The sequence below is a fragment of the Thalassophryne amazonica genome, chromosome 14 (assembly GCF_902500255.1).
Source record: "Thalassophryne amazonica chromosome 14, fThaAma1.1, whole genome shotgun sequence".
NCBI lineage: Eukaryota > Metazoa > Chordata > Actinopteri > Batrachoidiformes > Batrachoididae > Thalassophryne > Thalassophryne amazonica.
The window spans coordinates 18,850,288-18,870,433 of NC_047116.1; the positions used below are offsets into that span (position 1 = coordinate 18,850,288).

The 20,146-nt window shown below is 40.6% G+C and overlaps 1 protein-coding gene across 2 annotated transcripts; it reads right to left on the minus strand.

Annotated features, from left to right (window-relative positions):
• Positions 1–1,896: 1,896 nt before the first annotated feature.
• nxpe3 (neurexophilin and PC-esterase domain family, member 3) lies at positions 1,897–19,087 on the minus strand. Of its 2 annotated transcripts, XM_034186391.1 has the most exons (7): positions 18,956–19,087; positions 17,541–17,545; positions 13,448–13,642; positions 9,803–10,581; positions 4,067–4,137; positions 3,760–3,984; positions 1,897–3,678 (listed from the first exon to the last, which is right to left on the minus strand). In XM_034186391.1, the coding sequence occupies exons 3-7, from the start codon at positions 13,592–13,594 to the stop codon at positions 3,116–3,118; spliced, it is 1,785 nt and encodes a 594-aa protein (XP_034042282.1). In that variant the 5' UTR covers positions 13,595–13,642; positions 17,541–17,545; positions 18,956–19,087; the 3' UTR covers positions 1,897–3,115. The 2 variants fall into 2 exon arrangements, with proteins under 2 accessions (XP_034042282.1, XP_034042283.1); XM_034186392.1 differs by lacking the exon at positions 17,541–17,545 and having other exon boundaries at positions 13,448–13,668; positions 18,957–19,064.
• Positions 19,088–20,146: the final 1,059 nt, after the last annotated feature.

Consider the following 20,146-nt stretch of genomic DNA (forward strand, 5'->3'; position numbering starts at 1 on the left):
CACCCTTATCTGTAGGTTACAGTAAAGTGAAGAAAAAAAAAAAAATCTTAAAAAACACTTTCATGAAATGTAATTTTAAAAAAACTGCAGAAAGTGATAACACCCAACATTTTTCTGCTTGATCATTTATCTGACGTTTTGCAGCCGGCAAATTCTTCTGCATTCTTCGTACTCTACAATGTTTTAATTTCAGGTGACAAAAGATCGTCTGAAGAATTTTCATTCAGCAAACAGTCCACTTTTGTCATGTGCTCCAGTTCCCATTATTTCATTGCAAAACAAGGCAGGATGAACTCTCGCTTGGCCAGATGAGTCGCTTAAATAAAATTTATACCGTACAGCAAATTTATACCTCCGTTTATACCGTCTGACCCTACTTCAGACATCATGTATCGAGTTGTGCAGAATGACATAAATGGCTCATTATGAATATCTGAACACATGATGTTTATTGGTGCCTTTTTTATTTTTTGGGGGGGGGGTTGTGACCTCAGGACTGCTGCTTCAAAGCGTCACTGCTGCTGACGCAGGTTTTGTTGTCAGATGACGTAGTTCCTGTAGTAGTTTTGTGCTTCACACACCTGTGTGTGTGTGTGCAACTTTAACACTCCAGTCAGCTTGTCTCTGTAAGAAGTTTTGTGTTGCTGTTTTGTATTCAGTGCCGTTTATTTTTATACCGACTCTGCCCCCCCGGCAAAAGTTCCTGATGGATTTGATGTTGTCTCGAGATCTTGATGTTTCGTGAGCTAAGGCACTCAAAGGGTTTGAAGGATGTTTTTCAGAAGAATAAAAGACTTTTTCAATAAAACCATTAAATTAACCTGCTGATGGAAGTTTTGTTAAATTTTCACATCATTTTCATCTTGGCGTTTGTCTGCACACTCTAATATGAATGCACTAAACAGCATCTCCTTGGCAACTGTAGATGGATCACAGTAACATTCCAGTGGTGTTATGTAACTGCTTTTGACACTTTGTGGTTTTATGTTAAACACGAGCAATGTCCCACACTGGTGCTCTACTGCTACAAGCAAAATTTAGGCCTGAACCAGTTTGTAAGTGAACCAGCCGCTTGTCCCTGAGCCTGATCCATTGAGGACCCCGGCAACCAAAAAAGGTTAACAGTAGGGGTCTTCAGCTGGTTCAGAAAGCTGCTGGCGCTGTCTTATCTGGCTGATCTGGTGGAACCCTACGTGCCAGCCCGGGCTTTGTGGTCGGAGGATGTGGGACTTCTGTGCTCCCAGGGTAAAGAAGTCAGAAGGTCAAAGAGCTTTTTCTTATCGTGCACCCGTTCTGTGGAATGGTCTTCCTGTGACCAGACCGTGAGGCAGTCGGAGTCTGTGGACATTTAAGTCAAGACTTAAAACCTATTTTTACTCTCTTATGAATAGTTTTTAATGTTTTTATTTAATTTTTTATGTTGAACTGTTCTGTGTGAGGCGCCTTGAGACAGCTTTTGTTGTGATTTGGTGTTTTATAAGTTGATTAAATTGAACAGGATGCCCACAGGTCACCTGCATGCAGCAAATAAATGACTACTTACAGGAGGTTGGTATCGCCAACCCGCTTCCGTAGTGTATAGTCACGGCCCTCACACGAGCTCTTCCAATCATCTCCTTTTAGGCCTCATGACATCACAAAGAGCTACAAGGCTTTGCTCTATATAAACACACATACACTACAAATACAAGCAGAATGTGTGTGTGCGTGACCCCAACTCTACAAAAAGTGAAACTTTCCACCAGCATAGTTTTGGTATACTGCCCTGTTGTATTGTGGACTTCAGTTACAGGAGTAAACATGATTGATGCATAATAAATCTTACAATATGTTTTCATTCCGTCAACTGTACATCAAAGTATTACAACTGCAGTACTACAGTTTGGAATGCATTCCTTTGGCTTCTCCCGCTTTGCCCGGGGTTGCCACAACAGATCTGCTAATGTTAGCGATACTGGCAGGAATTATGACTAAAACTAAAATATATATGAGTCTGATAGAACAGGCGGAGCTGTAATCTCTGCAGGAACACAAATCAACAGAAATGATTCACTATAAATAAATAACAGATTTATTTCACTGTTTGACATGTAAAGTACTGGGCAAAAGTTTTAGGCGCACCAAGATTTTGATAAATTTTCTGATTTTGAACCTTTTGTTTCCAACAAACGTCCTATATTGGCCCCAAGGCTCATTAACGCTTTGGGGTCAATGTGATTCTGTAACATCACATGGGTGAGACTCTGTGACCCCCTCTGGATGGGACGCCAGGCAGACTGGTACCCATTTAGCACTGGATGGATTGAGACCATGCAGGTTAAGGGTCTTGTCCAAGGACACGGACAAGGAGCATGAGTGTATTTCGAACCCAGCTCTACATATGCGCAGACTGACGCTGTACCCTGTCTGTAAAATGCACTACCCCTTACAATTTAAAAAAATAAATAAAAAAAATATCACTTTTTGTGAAAGAAACGAGTAGTTATTATAACTCTTTTTCGAACAACAAAAGGTTTCTTTGTGTGCCACCTGGTACATGACATCATAAAGACGAGTGCTGGTGGTTTGTCGATAATAAACTTGCACAAGTTATTTCACCAGCTTCTTGTTTTAGGAAGTTCCACGTGTGCCTAAAACTTTTGTATAATACTGTATGTAAACACTGACTGTATGTAAAGGCAAAGATGCTGCAAAAGCAGCAAGCGATTAAGCAGATTAACAGTAGTTACATGAACATAACTGCAGTTCTCTGTTTGTGGAGCCTTTTGTTTAAGATGCTAAAGAATAAATGTTTGTCGTGGATTACAACAGCAATATTATACAGAGAAAACCAGGAAGGGTGGGTTCAAATCCTTTGTCGGTTTGATAGTAACACACCCCAACTGAACATCTGGATTTCCTGATCGGAATGAACTCTGATCATAAAGTCCATCTTTGGTAAAGTGGAGCCTCAGTAGCTACTGGCTAATGAAAATGTGTAGCAAAGTGTATGACTGGACAATATAATACACCTCAACTTTTTTCCGTCCAGTTTGAATTCCCAAATTTAGAAGAGGATGTTCTGGACTGAACAACATACAAAAAGGTTTAAAGGACTAAGTTCTGCCTTGTCATTCTAGTTCTGTTGGCTCTTCTGTTCTGGACAAACATAAGACAAGAGGAGGTCTATCATGTTCTTGACTATGGCTGGAGGTGGATGAAGGGCATGAGGGAAGTGGTGCGCTAAACTCATTTGCCAGGCGTCCACCAGGAGAACGTCCATTCCTTTGAACATGGCTCTGAGCACGCCATCGAGCTGCAGGGAGTACCAGTCGCTGTTGTAGAGGCTCACCTCTTGGTCTAAAGCTTGGGGGTTGGCCGAGCGGATCACAATCAACGTTCCCGGTGCTCTGTCCAAAAGTCGCACCAGTGCACGGCGAATGTGACGAAGTCGCCGGATGTAGACCTCCACAGGGAAGGTGCTGAAATGCGCCCAGATGCTGAGGACAACAACAGTGTTTGGTCCTCCGGAGAGGCTGTCCAATTCGTTTGATATGTAGCGCAACTCGCTGGACATAACAGTGGAGAACCGGATGGGGGGGCCGTGGCACCGGTAGGTCAAGAGAATATTATGGGGACTGTCTACTGCCATGAAAGGTCCAACATTTTTAGGACTATGCAGGTTGAACTCCTTCAATCCTGTGGAAGGTGGAAAGCTTTTCAGTCTGAGTCAGGTAAAACGCAAAGAAAAATGCAATGGCACGAAAACAAAACACTCACCTGGTACGAAAGCGTTGAGATACTCAAACCACTGCCTGACAGTCGAGTCTCCATACATATGGATCACTTTGTCCTTCAGACACTGAGTGACTGCAGACGAGTCATTGAAGCGGTGCATTTTGATGCCTCCTAAAGGCCTCCATGAGTCCTCGTAGTAGTATCCAGACGATGCCGGCTGAACAGGCTCTGGTTTCACACTGCCGCTGCTTTCAATGGTTATTTTACCTGATTATACAAAGCAGAAAAAAAAAATGAAGCAAATCGAAAAATGCACAAAACTTTTCAAATGCCATATAAAACCTTTTACCTTTCCTCCGAGGCAGCACGTTAATTTGGTCAGGCCCAGAAGCATGTATGTCAACTTTGATGTTTACACCACTAAGGACATAAACAAACAACAAAACATTGTTAACCACCACAGACACACAAAAGAAAGGGACATCCTCTGCCAAAGACAAACTTTGAAATACGAATAAAGACACGAAGCCATGAACCTGCAAACCCCCAGCTCTGGATAAAATTCTGCTCTGAGACATCATGACATACAGGTAGTGTTGCCACAGTTACTTTGAAAAAGTAATCCAATTACTGATTACTGATTACTCCTTGAAAAAGTAACTTAGTTACTTTACTGATTACTCAATTGTAAAAGTAACTAAGTTAGATTACTAGTTACTTTTTTAGTTACTTTCCCCAGCTGCCGACAACAACCCACGTCAACATGACAATGATACCTGTTTTGCCAAAACTCATTTTATAGTCACCCTTTCTTGACTTCAATGAAAATAAATACTTGTTTTATAAAAAGTAAAATAAAGACCTCTTTCTTGACCTCATATTTAACTGTTGACAGCACTGTAACAGTAAAACTTGCAATTTCAAACCTACATTGTTTATAAATGTAACTATTAAATTCTAACATTTTCTAACATTTAAATTCTCTCTAAACATTTTACTTGTCGAAATTATTATTTTAAGCAATATTAGTAGTTGTAGTAAAAAAACGGCTTCAAAACTGGACCTTTAATCTAGGGGTGTTGTGGGGGGGGCACATCCTTGCCCCACGCCCCCATTCCATCTGGATTTGCCCCTGCTGTGGCGTTTGAGCACAAAGAATGGATAACATTTATTTATGCAGAAAACATGACCAGATTTACAGGTAAGAAAGTTTGATTGCGTTTTCACATCATGTGGTCCTCAGAAAGAGAGTTTAGGTGCATTTGAGTGGAAAATAGTGTTAGTTATTGACGTGTCGCGGAGTATCAGCTGTTTTTAACGAGACGATACGGAGCAGCTCAGCTCAGCTCTAAATAAAGGAGGGAAAAAAGTATAAAAATGTCTTTGTAAAGCTCAGTGCAGGTGTGCTGATCACCGCGCTTTAAGAGGTGAGGACGAGTTGAGCAGCTGCAAAAAACTGTGGATGAAAAGCTCACAGCTCGCTTAAAGTGGGCAGTTCAGTCGAACCCCGACCCCCTGCCCACGGACCAAGTTTAAAGCTGCTATCGACCCACAATGAAAAATAATAGTAACGCACAGTGACATGGAGAAGTAACTTTAATCTGATTACTGATTTGGAAAGATTAACGCGTTAGATTACTCGTTACTAAAAAAAGTGGTCAGATTAGAGTAACGCGTTACTAAGTAACATGTTACCGGCATCACTGCATACAGGCACTTCAATATTTGGACAGTACCAATTTTTGCCTCTGTACACCACCACAATAGAGTTGAAATAAAGAAATGAAGTGTGTGTAGATTAGCTCTGTAATTCCACTGAGTAACAATATAGCATTCTACCTTCAGGATTTATAGCCATATTTACACAGAGCCCTCTGTTTTTATTGTATTTTATTGGTAGTTCATTGGATAAGGAGCTGACCTGCCAATACGCAGACCTGGGCTCAAATCTTGATGCTATTGAATGCTGAGAAAGGACTGACACCCATGAGACTACAACCCCTGGCAATAATTATGGAATCACCGGCCTCGGAGGATGTTCATTCAGTTGTTTAAATTGATTTAGTATAGATAATTAGATAATTAAGTTGATTAAAGGCCTTGCCCAAGGGCCCTTAGTGATTTTCCAGTCAGGCGGGGATTTGAACCTATGATCTTCTGGACTCCAGCCCAACACCTTAACCACTAGACCATCACCTCCCCTAGGTGGGCATCCCCTTTTGGGGATGAAAATTTACACGGTGATTCCATAATTTATTCCTCAGAATTGAGTGAGTCCATATTTTTTTCCCTCTGCTTGGTCTAAAAAAGTAACCGTTACTGCCACAATTTTTTTTTCTTGATTTCTTATAGTGTTTCTTAAAGCCAGAACGTTGCCATTTGAAATGACTTTAGTTTTGTGTCATGTCTGTGATCTGCTTTTTTTCTACAAAATTAAACAACTGAATGAACATCCTCCGAGGCCGGTGATTCCATAATTTTTGCCAGGGGTTGTGTAAGAGGACTTGACTACTGTCGTTTTAATAGGCCACAAGTAAAGGTGCACTTACACAAGCATGCTTTTGCTTCACGACACATCACGACCTGTGTCGTGAAGTGTCCTGCTGGAGAGTAAACTCGTCTTTAACGGGTGCAGACAGGACGCTAGAGGGGTGCTGTAGCGCACAGAGAATTTTGAAATGTTCAAAAAAAAATCTCACGCACAAATGTCGTGCTATGTGGTGCGATCTAATCTCCAACACTACGTGCAGCTCGTCAAGTGGAGTGAACAAGAAGTGAACAGAGCGAGTGGTGACGTCAGTGGATGGCATCAGAGCGCAGCTCGTCTGAAGGATTATAACAAGAAGTTAAATCTGTTATAAACATACTTTAACAGCTGCACACAAGAAGGAAAGAACACACAACTGTTTTATCAATCCATGACAATGTAAACAAGACAAATTACCTTTTTAGACAGATAATTACCTTTTTAGACAGTTTAAAATGCTTTCTGCAGCTTGTTAGGCGCTCGCGTTCGCGTGAACAGCTGCAGCTGCAGCCTCCTCTGTGATTCAGGAAGTGATTAGAGCCATTTTCAATGGCCAATTTGTAGAAAAAAATGATTAATCCATCACGAAATAATTATTTCACATACGTAGCGTGCAGCACAGAGCACGTGGCAGCCGGTACAACAAAGAACACCGTCCTGGTGGGATCGTCACAACGACGTTCGTGCTATTGCGTGAAGCAAAGGCATGCTCGTGTAAGTGCACCTTAATAATTTCATTGAAATGTTACATGGTCAGGTGTTGTCTGTTCCCTCATAATCCCTTACAATGACAAATTAAGCAGGTAAGAGGTCTGGGGTTGATTCCAAGTGTTGAATTTGCATTTGGTGGATGTTCATTGGAACTCTCAATAAGGTCCACAGAGGTGTTGATGCAAATAATGGAGGCCAGAAGACAACTAAAGTGAATGACTGCAGAGCTGTTTTTGGTGAAGAAAAACATTCACAACATGGAGACAAATCGAAACCCTGCTGTTGGAGGTGAGTGTATCATTATCGAAGTCTACCATCATGACTCGTTTCAGAAATATAAATATAGAGGGATTACGTCAAGGTGGAAACCACTGGTAATACTTGACACCAAGAAAAGGAAGTTCACTTCTGGAACAAGATTCTTAGGACAAATGAAAACGCCTCAATGGCAGCACTAAGTGACCATACAATGTGACAACTTATGAGATAATGAAGAGCCTCAGTCATCTGCCTCTACTGGTAGATATCACCTTTAAAAAAAATCTAGACGTTTAGTTTAAAGTAACTGGGCAGCTTGTTTAGTCTTGAAAATGTGACACTCAGCCAATTGACTTCTTCAGTTTTCTTGAGTCAAAGAAGCCAAGCTGGACAAGTGGCCAAATGTCTTGAAGAGTAGCCAAAACAGCCAGTTTGCAAGTAAACTTCTACATGAAAATTCAGTAAGGTATATCTTATATTCCAATTCTAAGGTGGAACTATACTAGTATATAAAGGTATATCTAAAAAAGTACAGGTAAAATAGGAGAGAAGAAAGGAGTAGAGCCACTTAAGTGCCTGGTCTTCAGAACCAGGGATGGTAGGTAGAAAAGCTTTTTTATCCCATGGGAACTCTCCCTACCCACCCAAGCGGCTCAAGAAAAAGTATATATAATACAGTAGTGTTCAGAATAATAGTAGTGCTATGTGACTAAAAAGATTAATACAGGTTTTGAGTATATTTCTTATTGTTACATGGGAAACAAGGTACCAGTAGATTCAGTAGCTTCTCACAAATCCAACAAGACCAAGCATTCATGATATGCACACTCTTAAGGCTATGAAATTGGGCTATTAGTAAAAAAAAAAGTAGAAAAGGGGGTGTTCACAATAATAGTAGCATCTGCTGTTGATGCTACAAACTCAAAACTATTATGTTCAAACTGCTTTTTTTTTTTAGCAATCCTGTGAATCACTAAACTAGTATTTAGTTGTATAACCACAGTTTTTCATGATTTCTTCACATCTGCGAGGCATGGAGTCAACCAACTTGTGGCACCTTTCAGCTGTTATGCCACTCCCAAGATTCTTTAACAACATTCCACAATTCATTCACATTTCTTGGTTTTGCTTCAGAAACAGCTTTGTTGATGTCACCCCACAAGTTCTCAATTGGATTTAGGTCCGGGGATTGGGATTTTGTTGGTTTGGAACCAAGATTTTGCTTGTTTACTAGTGTGCTTGGGGTCATTGTCTTGTTGAAACACCCATTTCAAGGGCATGTCCTCTTCAGCATAAGGCAACATGACCTCTTCAAGTATTTTGACATATCCAAACTGATCCATGATACCTGGTATGTGATATATGGGCCCAAAACCAAAAAAAGGAAAAACATGCCCATATCATGATGCTTGCACCACCATGCTTCACTGTCTTCACTGTGAACTGTGGCTTGAATTCAGAGTTTGGGGGTGGTCTCACAAAGAAGAACAAGAACAATTTTACTCATCAGTCCACAAAATATTCCTCCATTTCTCTTTAGGCCAGCTGATGTGTTCTTTGGCAAATTGTAACCTCTTCTGCACATGTCTTTTATTTAACAGAGGGACTTTGCGGGGGATTCTTGCAAAAAAATTAGCTTCACACAGGCGTCTTCTAACTGTCACAGCACTTACAGGTAACTCCAGACTGTCTTTGATCATCCTGGAGCTGATCAATGGGTGAGCCTTTGCCATTCTGGTTAGTCTTCTATCCATTTTGATGGTTGTTTTCCGTTTTCTTCCACGCGTCTCTGTTTTTTTGTCCATTTTAAAGCATTGGAGATCATTGTAGATGAACAGCCTATAATTTCTTGCACCTATGTATTAGTTTTCCCCTCTCCAATCAACTTTTTAATCAAACTACGCTGTTCTTCTGAACAATGTCTTGAACGTCCCATTTTCCTCAGGTTTTCAAAGAGAAAAGCATGTTCAACAGGTGCTGGCTTCATCCTTAAATAGGGGACACCTGATTCACACCTGTTTGTTCCACAAAACTGACGAACTCACTGACTGAATGCCACACTACTATTATTGTGAACACCCCCTTTTCTACTTTTTTTAACTAATAGCCCAATTTCATAGCCTTAAGAGTGTGCATATCATGAATGCTTGGTCTTGTTGGATTTGTGAGAATCTACTGAATCTACTGGTACCTTGTTTCCCATGTAACAATAAGAAATATACTCAAAACCTGGATTAATCTTTTTAGTCACATAGCACTACTATTATTCTGAACACTACTGTATAATAAATAATAAGACATAAGAAGGATAAGACATCACAGGAGAAGATTGTAGTATAGGTAATTTAGTATGTAGACTAGTAGTAAAATTAAATATAGTTAGGCTAAGCTATAAATCTGGTATTTTATTATAGAAACAGAAGCTATGAGTGTGTGAGTGTATTGGTATCTATCTAAAGTAACTCTGTTAGCATACTATAGGAAAATAAAAAGTATAATCATTATGCTATCAATTGGAAACCTAAGAACTTAGGTACTACAGTATATGTCTAATTATGTACTTTTTAGTAATTCTACAGTTCTACAAACCTCTGGAAGAGCAGAGCTTCTTTGTTGGTGATGAGGTGCTTCTGATAGCCTCCCTTGGCATGGTTAACTCTGCTGTCACAGCTGAGCAGCTTGGGCTTGTAGCAGTACCAGGGTTCGCCGGTGTAAACGTCTGTGTAGTTACACAGTGGATGCTGGTCTGGTGGCAAGCACATGTTGCACACAGTGGTCTCAGACAAGATTCCTGAGCGGTACAGGCTCTTGAAGAAGACCCGATCAGGACGTTCTTCCCTTAGCCGTCGCAGCACAGCAACAGCCTCACTGGAGTGCACGAGCATAATCTCGACGCTTGCAGGCCCTGCCCACAGGAGGGGAAACAGGGCAGAATAAAATCCATTCTTGTGGTCCAACACCTCACCCGCAACGCCCGCTCCGAGCTTTGGAGAATGCAGACGAGCTAACAGGAAATCCCCGCCGTAACGCTTGGGACGACCCTGAAAGTCATGCATTTGGACCAAAGCCTCCAGCTGGTCGCCCACGTGCCACACCCTTCCTTCTTTAGTGGGTAGGATTGCAAACAGGCTGTGCACGGGGTCACTAGTCTGGCGCAGAGTTGTTTTAGAGCCTGGTGGAGGTTCAGGCCAGGTGATGGTGTCCAGAAGGTAATGTTCCTCCAGTTCATCCTCAGGGGAGGGTTTTTGGCCAAGATGGGCACAGAAGGTTCGGTTATGATAAAACTTTGGGAGCTCCACCGACGTGAGGACAGATTGGATCCTTGTCTGGACCTGGTAGAGGGCTGAGATTGTGTGGCAGTTCAAGTGCTGGAAGGAAAGAGAAGAGAAGCTACTGAAAGCAGCAAGTGAGGACAATAAAGAGAAGCTCAATGAGATGGAAGCACCGACCAGTGACTGACTCAATGGCTCTTTAACTTATTCCCTCCATGAAGGAGATCATGCTGCAGAATTGGTTTGTCTTTTAAAAAGTTCTCGACCCAGTTGAATTTGGTGCAGTTGTCCCAAGTAGCAAATTGGCACAAATCACATACAACTCGGAGGGGGGGGATTCAGCATACTACGTGACATAGCTCGGCAGAAGTCACGGAAGTCATACTAGTTTGGAGCATACAGAAAATTTTTGAACTAACAACCAAACAAACTAACTCAGCTTAACTTGTACTCAACTTGCTTGTTACAACTCTGTGTCCAATTCATATACATGAAAATTCACTAAGGTATATCTTATATATTATATTCCAATTCTAAGGTGGAACTATGCTAGTATACTAAGGTATATCTAAAAAGGAAGAGTAAAATAGAAGAGTAGAAAAGAGTAGAGTAGAGCCACTTCGCTGCCTGGTCTTGAGAGCCAGAACATCTTATACTCTGTGTCCTTTTCTGGCTTGTACTAAGCTATGAAGAATAAAGCTTTTTGGATCTCATTTGACTGGACAATGAACAAATCACTCACACCCAGCACAGGAGTGTCACCCACCCGCCATCACTCTGGCTGGAAAAATTATTCTAACGCACTCTTTGGAATGTTAAAATGCACTTTGAAACTCTAACTCAAAACATTTTGCTGGCCAAATTCAAAACGAGAAACCAACTGTGGACTAACTAAGCTACAATACCTCGTTGTCGATTGATAACATCTGATATCAAAGTAGGATATCACATAATTCAAAGCAAAGATTGCAGCCGAAACACTGTGGCATATTAAAAGTTTTGAATCCAAGCTAGTCTTGCAGGCGGAGTTCAAAACATGAAGCCGGTGGTTAGCAGCATGCAGCCAGGTGTCATCAAACATCAACAGTTTCATCGAATGGTGAGTTTTAAAGTATTTGTGGTTCAATTACCTTAGACATGCTGCTATGTAGCCTCACAAAGTAATAATAACACACTGTGAAAGGTTATCTGAACAGTTTATAACGGCTCTACGCTGTGATCATTAAATACACTAATTACTGTCATCTGATGACAGGTGATACTCTGTGTGTGTGTGTGTGTGTGTGTGTGTGTGTGTGTGTGTGTGTGTGTGTGTGTGTGTGTGTGTGTGTGTGTGTGTGTGTGTGTGTGTGCATGCGAACGTTAGCAATATGTCCAACAGGCTTCTTAACATCTGAGAAAGCCATATCATTCATGTGGACCCTGGTCTTGGTTCCATTGTGCAGATGGTCTCGTTTTAGTGAGCACTCACTACCGCTTCCAGGGAACCGCTTTGGTTCCTGACTGGTGGACACCAAGACAGACCTGTTTTCTATCCTTCTCTATCTGCTGAAGCCAGGTGTTGTGTGGATGTCCCTCTGGCTTTGTCCAGTCTATGGGTTCCTCACCAATGAGACATCCACGTTGGGTCGTGGTGCACAATGGTAGTGTTGCAGCTGACACTCCCTCACGAGGAATGTAATCAGACTCACCCGCTTCTCCGCTGACCCAAAGTCTTTCAACAAAGAATTCTCTCAGAACACAACTTCATGGTGGAGTGGAACAGAGAACGATTCTTTACAAGAAGATGTGATATTTCAGCTGGTTTGCCATAAAGCACACGGGAGACTTGAGCCTGAGTTTGACCAAGTTTTCTTGTATTAAAAATCAGTTTCCATGTAGGAAAATCCTTCTCTGTTCCACAGAACCATGAAACTGTGATTCACGATGCGACAGACAAAAGTTTCATTATACCCAGTTTGTCCAATCACAGCCTGTAACTCCTTTAGATGTGTCACAGGTATTTTGGTAGCTTTCAGTCTCCTTCTTGCACGGTCAGTCAGTTTTTGAGAACTACCTACTCCAGACATATACTGATAATACAGTACCATACCATTTGTACTGCTTTGTGTCATATTTACTGAGTTTCAAATGTTCATGTATCCACTCCCTGACTTACCTAAAGGGAAATGGGTGTAAAAGTGATGATTGACTGTGAATTCATTAAAGTGGAAATAACTGTCAGGCATACATTGTTTTATTTAATTATATGACGGCCTTTTGTTGTTCGATTATTGTGCACGTTTTTTTTATTAAATATGATTATACAAAATTGGATAATATTAATTCATTTCTAAACATTTTAAATTCTGTACTTACAGAATACAGGGGTAATACAGGGGTGCCAATAATTCTGACTAGAACTGTTGCCATCTGAATCTGCTCCCAGATTTAAAGCTACAGTGTGTATGACTTATGAGCGTTTATTAGCAGAAATGGAATATAGCGTTCAAAACGGTATAATTTACCTGCAACAACATAGATTTTCAAAAGCTTAGAATAAAACCTTCATATCTACATGGGTGCGGGCCCCCTCATGAAGGCCACCATTTTGGTAGAGTAGCCCAAAAGGCTTACTCAATTTTTCGCATTTTGCAGTGCAGCCGAAAGCCTGAAAGTGAGGTGGGGTGGGGGCAGGGGAAGAGTAACCAGTGCAGCATTACACAATCTGGAATCTCACCACTAGATGATACTAAATCCTACACAATGTAGCTTTAAAATTTATATTTGATCGGTGTCAACTCTCCACCGATATTAAAGAAAATCAATTCATATTGTTTTTGAGTAACACTGGTGACAAAGAAAGCAGACGCCTGGGGAGATGTGATCTCCATGGCAGAGGTAGTGATTGTTTTATGTTTTCTTTTAAAGTAACAGAAGAAATCTGTAAAAGAACAGAATAGTAACTTAACTACCTCCTTACCTCCACCGTATGGATGTTCCGTAGCAGGAAGATGAGGCCACAAAGGGCCAGGAGGAGGAAGATGAAAGCATATTTGGACAGACTTCGGCACATGGTGACCTCCTTCTCTCTCCCATGGTCAGGCCCTCTTTCACGCTCTGCCGTCATCAAAGCGATGATGGCACCATGCCGTCTTCAGCTCATGGTGTCAATGCAGTGTAGCGCCATGGCCTCGATTCACCCTAATTAAATAAATACATTAATGCTGTCTCAACAAAAACCTGAGTTTGGAACTGCAGACAAAAGACTGTGTTTTCCCTCTCAGTTGAGAAATTCCTAAGTCATCTGGAGCTCTTCAGATAAGCTTAGAGACATTCCCCATGGGCCAACACTAGGATTCACAGCAAAACAAAACTGTAATTCAAAGTTCTTCAAAGGGGAGCCCTTGCCTTTTTATCAGAGAATTTTCTGTCATTATGAATTACATGACATTATAATGGTTTCATGTCAGAATCTGAAATTGCCCAGGCCTGAAGAACCCACCTTTATGGCCTCAAGCTAAGGCCAGAACCTCTCAAGACTGCAAAACTTCCCCCACGACAAGACGTGGCTATAAATCTTTGAGTCTTCACAACCAGCTATTATACTTAGATCTAAGCAAAGGAAAAGACCTTTTGTTTAAAATAAAATAATTGCAGCAGTAGTCTTTGATTCACATATATAAAGACTTCTAATGTTGGTGGTATTGATTAATCAAACAAAATGCTTTGCATATAATCATTCCATTTTATTGACATGTGTTATTGTAACTGATATGTGTTTAAGTGTGACTGCATTATTAATATTGTTGATGGTGAAATATTCTGGTTTATCCAAAGGATGTGTATAATGTGTATCCATTGAAGTGTCTCAGAACAGATATGTCAAAATAGTTAATGTGTTTATATAATTGAATCATTTGTGTCTGCACTGTGACCACATGAAATTTTCTGTGAGGTTACACACCCTAAATGGGTGGAGTTTGGTGACGTTAGTCCCCCTTTAAAAAGTTAGAGCCTTGCCGCTCTCTCTCTCTCTCTGCTGCTCTTCTCTTGCCTCTCTCTCTCTCTTCCTTTCTTAAACACTTAATTTTTATTCTTGGGCCAAGGCCCCATTGTTAAGCTAAGCTACAGCTACCATGTGGAATTCATTCTTTGTTCATTTTTGATCATTTTAACAAAGTTTTAACCTGACACTTTAAGGTGCGTCAAGTCTTTTGAATCTTTAAGAGAACTTCCGAGCTGAACTTTTCAAATTAATAGAGAATTTACAGAAAAGCGACTCTCCTTTTCTGTCGGCTATTTTGTTTTTTGTTTTTTTAACACTTTTAAAGTTTTAACTTTTTCCTAAATTCATAAAGATTTTTAATCTCGTTCCAACAAACTTTTTAAACGCTACCAGAAACCATTTTCAACAAACACCTTCCGCCTCTGGGTTAGTGCAAGCTGACGATGGTGCTGATTTCAAACCATCAGCCATCCTGTCGGTAAAGCCGACACAAGCCTTTGGGATTGCCTGGGGAGACCGCTGAGTTAACCCCTTTGACCCAAGTGAGCACGACGGACAGACAGATCCCTCCGAACCACCATTTCAATGGACAACTAAGTGACCCAGTTAAAGGTTCCAGAAAAAGGGCTTGTTGTTAGTGGATACAAGGTGGCTCCTCCTTATTATTCTTCCTTTTAAGCATATTCATATGCTTGTTTAATATTTTTCTTAATAATTGGCTTCAAATTTCATCATTAAATTCTAATCAGATTTATTCACTTCAAGCCTTTAAGCTTTATCTCGCTCTCTCTTTCAAAATCTCATTAGTAAGAATTGTGTCCATCAATGAATTTATTTAATCACTATCCACAAAAATGCCAGTAAACTGTTCAATTCTTGTATACTTGTAAATAAATTGTAAATATTTCTGTTATGGTTCATTTTGTGTTCAGAAGGAAACCCTTGGTTAATCATATTGTAAATATAGATTTCAGATCAGAGACTGATTAACTGAGACTGATTTAATTAAATTGAGACTGATTAATTCATTTGAGACTGATTTTAGAAGTTTAGAAATGTATTGCAGATGATGCAAGGGCAGGCAATATAGTCAACATGGATTATAGTTCTGACAACACCTCAAAATTGATTACAATATGATTAGTAACTTGAATGGCAGAAATGATCTAATCCTGTAATTCTAAAACTGATCACTCACTTTAGTAGGGACAGGTCTGATTTCTTAAAAGTCCTGAGAAGGTGAGAGTATAAAGATTTGAGATCATGCTCCCTGGCCAGGGGATCTTGATCTCTGTTTGCCGATTTTGAGTTCCTCTTCAGTTGACAACAGCCAACCTAAATCCAACCTTCAATCTTCAGCTGGTAACAGCCGGCCTGAACCAACACCCGTATGCCGAGTGTCGGTTCATGGTTCGTTGGGAGCAGAGAGAGAAGTCTTAGATTGATCACCCACATGGGCTGTGGGCCAGTGGTTACTTTCCTCCTTCTGCAGCTTCTCTCCTGGATTGCCTGTGTGTGTATATGTAGAACTCTCTCTTGCAGGTGAGTCTGCTCCAAGGTCCTCACTCTCAATGCATGAAATTCCAGTTGATCATTACAGGCTAGTCAACACCTGTGATCTCCTCCGAAGCCTTTACAGAGGTCTGGAAGAATAACGTAGCTTCCTCATTGCAAACAATTTTTATATGACAGTGTCTTTGGTTGCCAGGGAACATTGACTCAAAGTCCCCTCTCACACCTCCCTCTGATGGGCCTTTCACATTGAACGCTTCAGCGTGACGCGTCAAAGCTTCCCAACGCATCGTGACGTCAGACGCTTCGCTTCGGAAGCGGCAAGAAGGGCGGAGATTGCTACGTCACACTCTGGCTGTTACCACAACCTGAAAAAAGTTCAGCGACTATCTTGAATTTGCGTCAAAAAAAGCTTTAAAAAACAGCAGAACGATTTTCCCATCACCCTGCTGAGAGAAGCTTTTTTCAGCTACTTTTCGGAGTGATGCCGAGGGAGGAGGTGATAGGCTAGTGGTTAAGATGTTGGGCTTGAGACCAGAAGATCCTAAGTTCAAATCCCCGCCTGATTGGAAAATCACTAAGGTCTTTAATCCCCTATTGCTCCCAGTGTGTAGTGAGCGTCATGTATGGCAGAACCCTGACATCACCCTGGGCTGAATGTGAGGCATAATTGTAAAGTATATATATATATATATATATATATATATAAATAAACTGTTTAGTGTTTCTTTATATTTTAAGACATATTTTAATTTGTCCCAATCAGGAACATTTGCTGTGCAGACAACCTAAACACAGATGCACTTCAAAAACTTCCATTGATGAGCTGAACACGATGAAGCTGCAGAAGAGACCTTCATCTGGTCCCGAAAATCCAGCATAACATCACCTGCTTCTAAATAAAAGGCTCTTTCAACAGCAACTATTTTATTATTTTTAAAAAGCTGTTTCATTTTATATTTTAACAATAAATGAACGGATCATTAAAAATGTCCACGAAATCAAAGTCAAAAGACATTTGCACAGGTAGAAGCTCTCCACTTATTGTGCTCAAATTCATATTTTAGAAATGACTCTGTCCTGATAACAGCATTAAAGGCAATTACATATTTTGATGTAATTACAAGTTGAAATGACTATACTATATAAAAAAAATTCATCATGAGGTTTATGTCACAGAAATCTACTTTACAATCACACTGCAGTCATTGTTAAATTATTTCCTGTTGCATTTATAATAAACATTTGTATTTATTTACAGTGTCTGGTTGAAATGAGATATAAATAATCTACCAGACTTAAAAAATGTACAAGTTTCCATGTTATTTTATTTGTCTAAAAATAAATGTCCAAGGTTCCTTATGTTAAACAAGAAATTATCTAATCTGAAATAACAGGTAGTTTTAATTTACAGATGAAAGGTTTCTAAAGTACCATTTATTGACTTATTTAGCTATTTTAATTACAAGTGGTCTAAACTTTTTTTTTTTTTTAACAGTAATCAGAAATTTTGAGGTAACAAAAAAAAAAAACATTTCCAAGGATTTTTCTTCAGAAAACTGCTCTATAAATGAGCAGTCCTGTGACACGTTTCTGTTTTGTAAAGATCAGTGGTTTCTGCCACTAGTCTTCCGTGTTTTGGCCCGATGCGTCGTTCCTATTGGACAGCGCAAAGCTACGTCACAGCTCAGAGCGTCGAAAGTTGCATTGGTTTGAACTTGGACCGCGTCATTGCGCGCTCCTGTCAGAAGCGTCCCTTTAGCTCGGCTTTTGACGCGACGCTTCTGACGCCTTTAAAAAGCAAAGCGTCTCATTGAAAATAATGCTTTTTAGACAGATTCTTGACGCCTTTGACGCTTCCGACGCGTTCAGTGTGAAAGGCCCAACACATTTCTCCTTTTCCTCTCAACAACTTACTTCTTGTTTCTTTCTTAAAACCAATTCAGCCTGTCTCACACTTTGATTCTTTAAAAACATATGAACATCAAAACAGAATCAGTACAGTAAATTATTCATAAATCACTTATTTAATCATTACAAACTTCTTCCAAATCAGTTCTTGCTACCCCTTTCAACAACTTGGCTTTGCCTCACTTTTTGATTCTTACACATATTATCAAAATAACTCATGTGATCATCACTGTTAATCATTCATAAATCACATCTTGATGCCACTAACAATTAACAAAATATCCACTGTGATGCCAACTATTAGGATTATTTGCAGGTAGCATTTTCTTTCAAATTAACAGTCAAATGCAGCAAGATGATGTAGCAGCGTACGACGTAAACAGGCCAACATTTCTCAAGAAAGTTGCATTTTGACTCGCTGGGTGCAATGTTGAGAAATGTTGGTTTCTCAGAATGCAAAAGATGGAGAACCACGCCCTGCTTTTTCTGGATCTGGCTCAAAACCTGTCAATCGCATTGCATGTTATTTACCAAAACCTTGCTTTAATTTGGATGTGGTTATTGTTTATCTTGAATTTGCATAATGCCTTGTTCAAACGGTACAGCAATCGCATTAATTTTATAAACACAAGAATTTTCCCACGTACACTAACCCGCAGCCTTTATGAGAAGACAATTACAGGGTCCTGGAGAGGAGGCAATATGAAACCTTTCCCCTAGAAGTCGCTGATGGGGCCATCACAGTGCATTAATACTGACATGACACAAACCTTGTGACAAACGACCCCGGTCGCCCCTGCTCGTTGTTCTGTTTAATCTGTATTTTTGGGGCACCACCCATTTATTTTGATGTGGAATTAGAACGTATAAAATGACAAAATCACTTTGATTTAAAATGTATTTATAATGTCCTCCTGACTAAAAACAACGGGTACGAGAAGCAACAAAACGGACACACGATATTACTCTGTACCAGTGCTAATATCCATATTTCCCCCTCATGTCAGTCGGTAAATGAGCAGGTTTTTGATGCATTTTTCGGGCTGTTATCATTACTTACGCGCAGGGCTCCATTAGCATGGCGCCTGAAGGAGGAGGCGAAGCTGCTGCGCGTTTAAACAGCTCGTCCGTCGGTGAACCAGGAGGAGTTAAACAACCGACACTGATGACACAAGTACAAGGCGCACACGGACAGCGCCATCTACTGGTTCTAGCTGGCTGGTCCCCCCCGCCTCGTCTGTGCACGCGCAAAAGGAGGCGGCAGCCAGCAACGAAGTCGCGTCACTTCCGGGCAAAAATTCCGAGCACAGGCATTTGGGACATTTATTTATTACTTTTTTTGCCGTTCTGCTTTAATTTTTGCAGTCGAGTTAAAAAGAATTCACGAATAGAATTTTATACGGTGAAAATAAATATGGATAAAAAATTAGCACAGTAGCAAAGAAAGAGGCGGGAGCCAGTGTGTCTTACGTCTGTGTGAGCCAATCAGACGCACTTAGTGCAAAGCGCTCTCCAGCTCCTGCCAATGAAATGAAGGAACTCCCTGCTCCGTACCAGCCTCCTTTCCGCACATCACTGTCAGGATAAATGAATGACTCAAGTTCGACACTTTTCAGGACACAGATACACTTCTGACAGTTGCGTCCAGGAAGTTATTAAAAGCCGAGATCTTCGTCTTGGTCCAGGACAATCGTAAACCTTCGTGAGTCAGGTCATCTTACTGAATACAAAAATATTTTGAAAATAAACTTAAGTGGCCTCTCTCTGCATGTATGTCCCCCCCCACCCTTCACCCTTTTTCTTTTTGCTGTTTGGTACGCTTATGTATTTTGGGGCAAGGATGAACATAATGCTGATAGGACTAAGATTTTTGGAGAAACTACAGATATTAGCTAACAACAGTGAACAATGGATGTTGATGTTGTTGTTGACATTCAAATGATGTTGACATTCTGGACTCACGCGCCATTCCAGCAGGGGGCAGTAAATCACCTATATAATAAAAGCCAAGTGGCATCTGTGTACCTGTATGCAGTATGTGGGTGTGTGTGATTTTATTTAGTAAGTTCAATATAATTACATAATATAATTGTAAAGTAAGTCCCTTCGGCTGCTCCCTTGTTTTGCACTTGGGGTCGCCACAGCAAATCCAAGGTGGATCTGCCTGTTGAATTCGCACAAATTTTATGCCAGATCCCCTTCCTGACACAACTCCACATTACATGGAGAAATGTGGCAGGGGTGGGATTT

What these genes read in the sequence shown, in the direction of transcription:
- nxpe3 (XM_034186391.1), bottom strand. Translation starts at nt 13,594, where the DNA reads ATGACGGCAGAGCGTGAAAGAGGGCCTGACCATGGGAGAGAGAAGGAG. An exon ending in GAAGCTCTGCTCTTCCAGAG is followed by an intron (nt 4,138 to 9,802) that starts GTTTGTAGAACT and finishes TTATGTCCTTAG; the next exon opens with TGGTGTAAACATCAAAGTTG. An exon ending in CGTGCTGCCTCGGAGGAAAG is followed by an intron (nt 3,985 to 4,066) that starts GTAAAAGGTTTT and finishes TTGTATAATCAG; the next exon opens with GTAAAATAACCATTGAAAGC.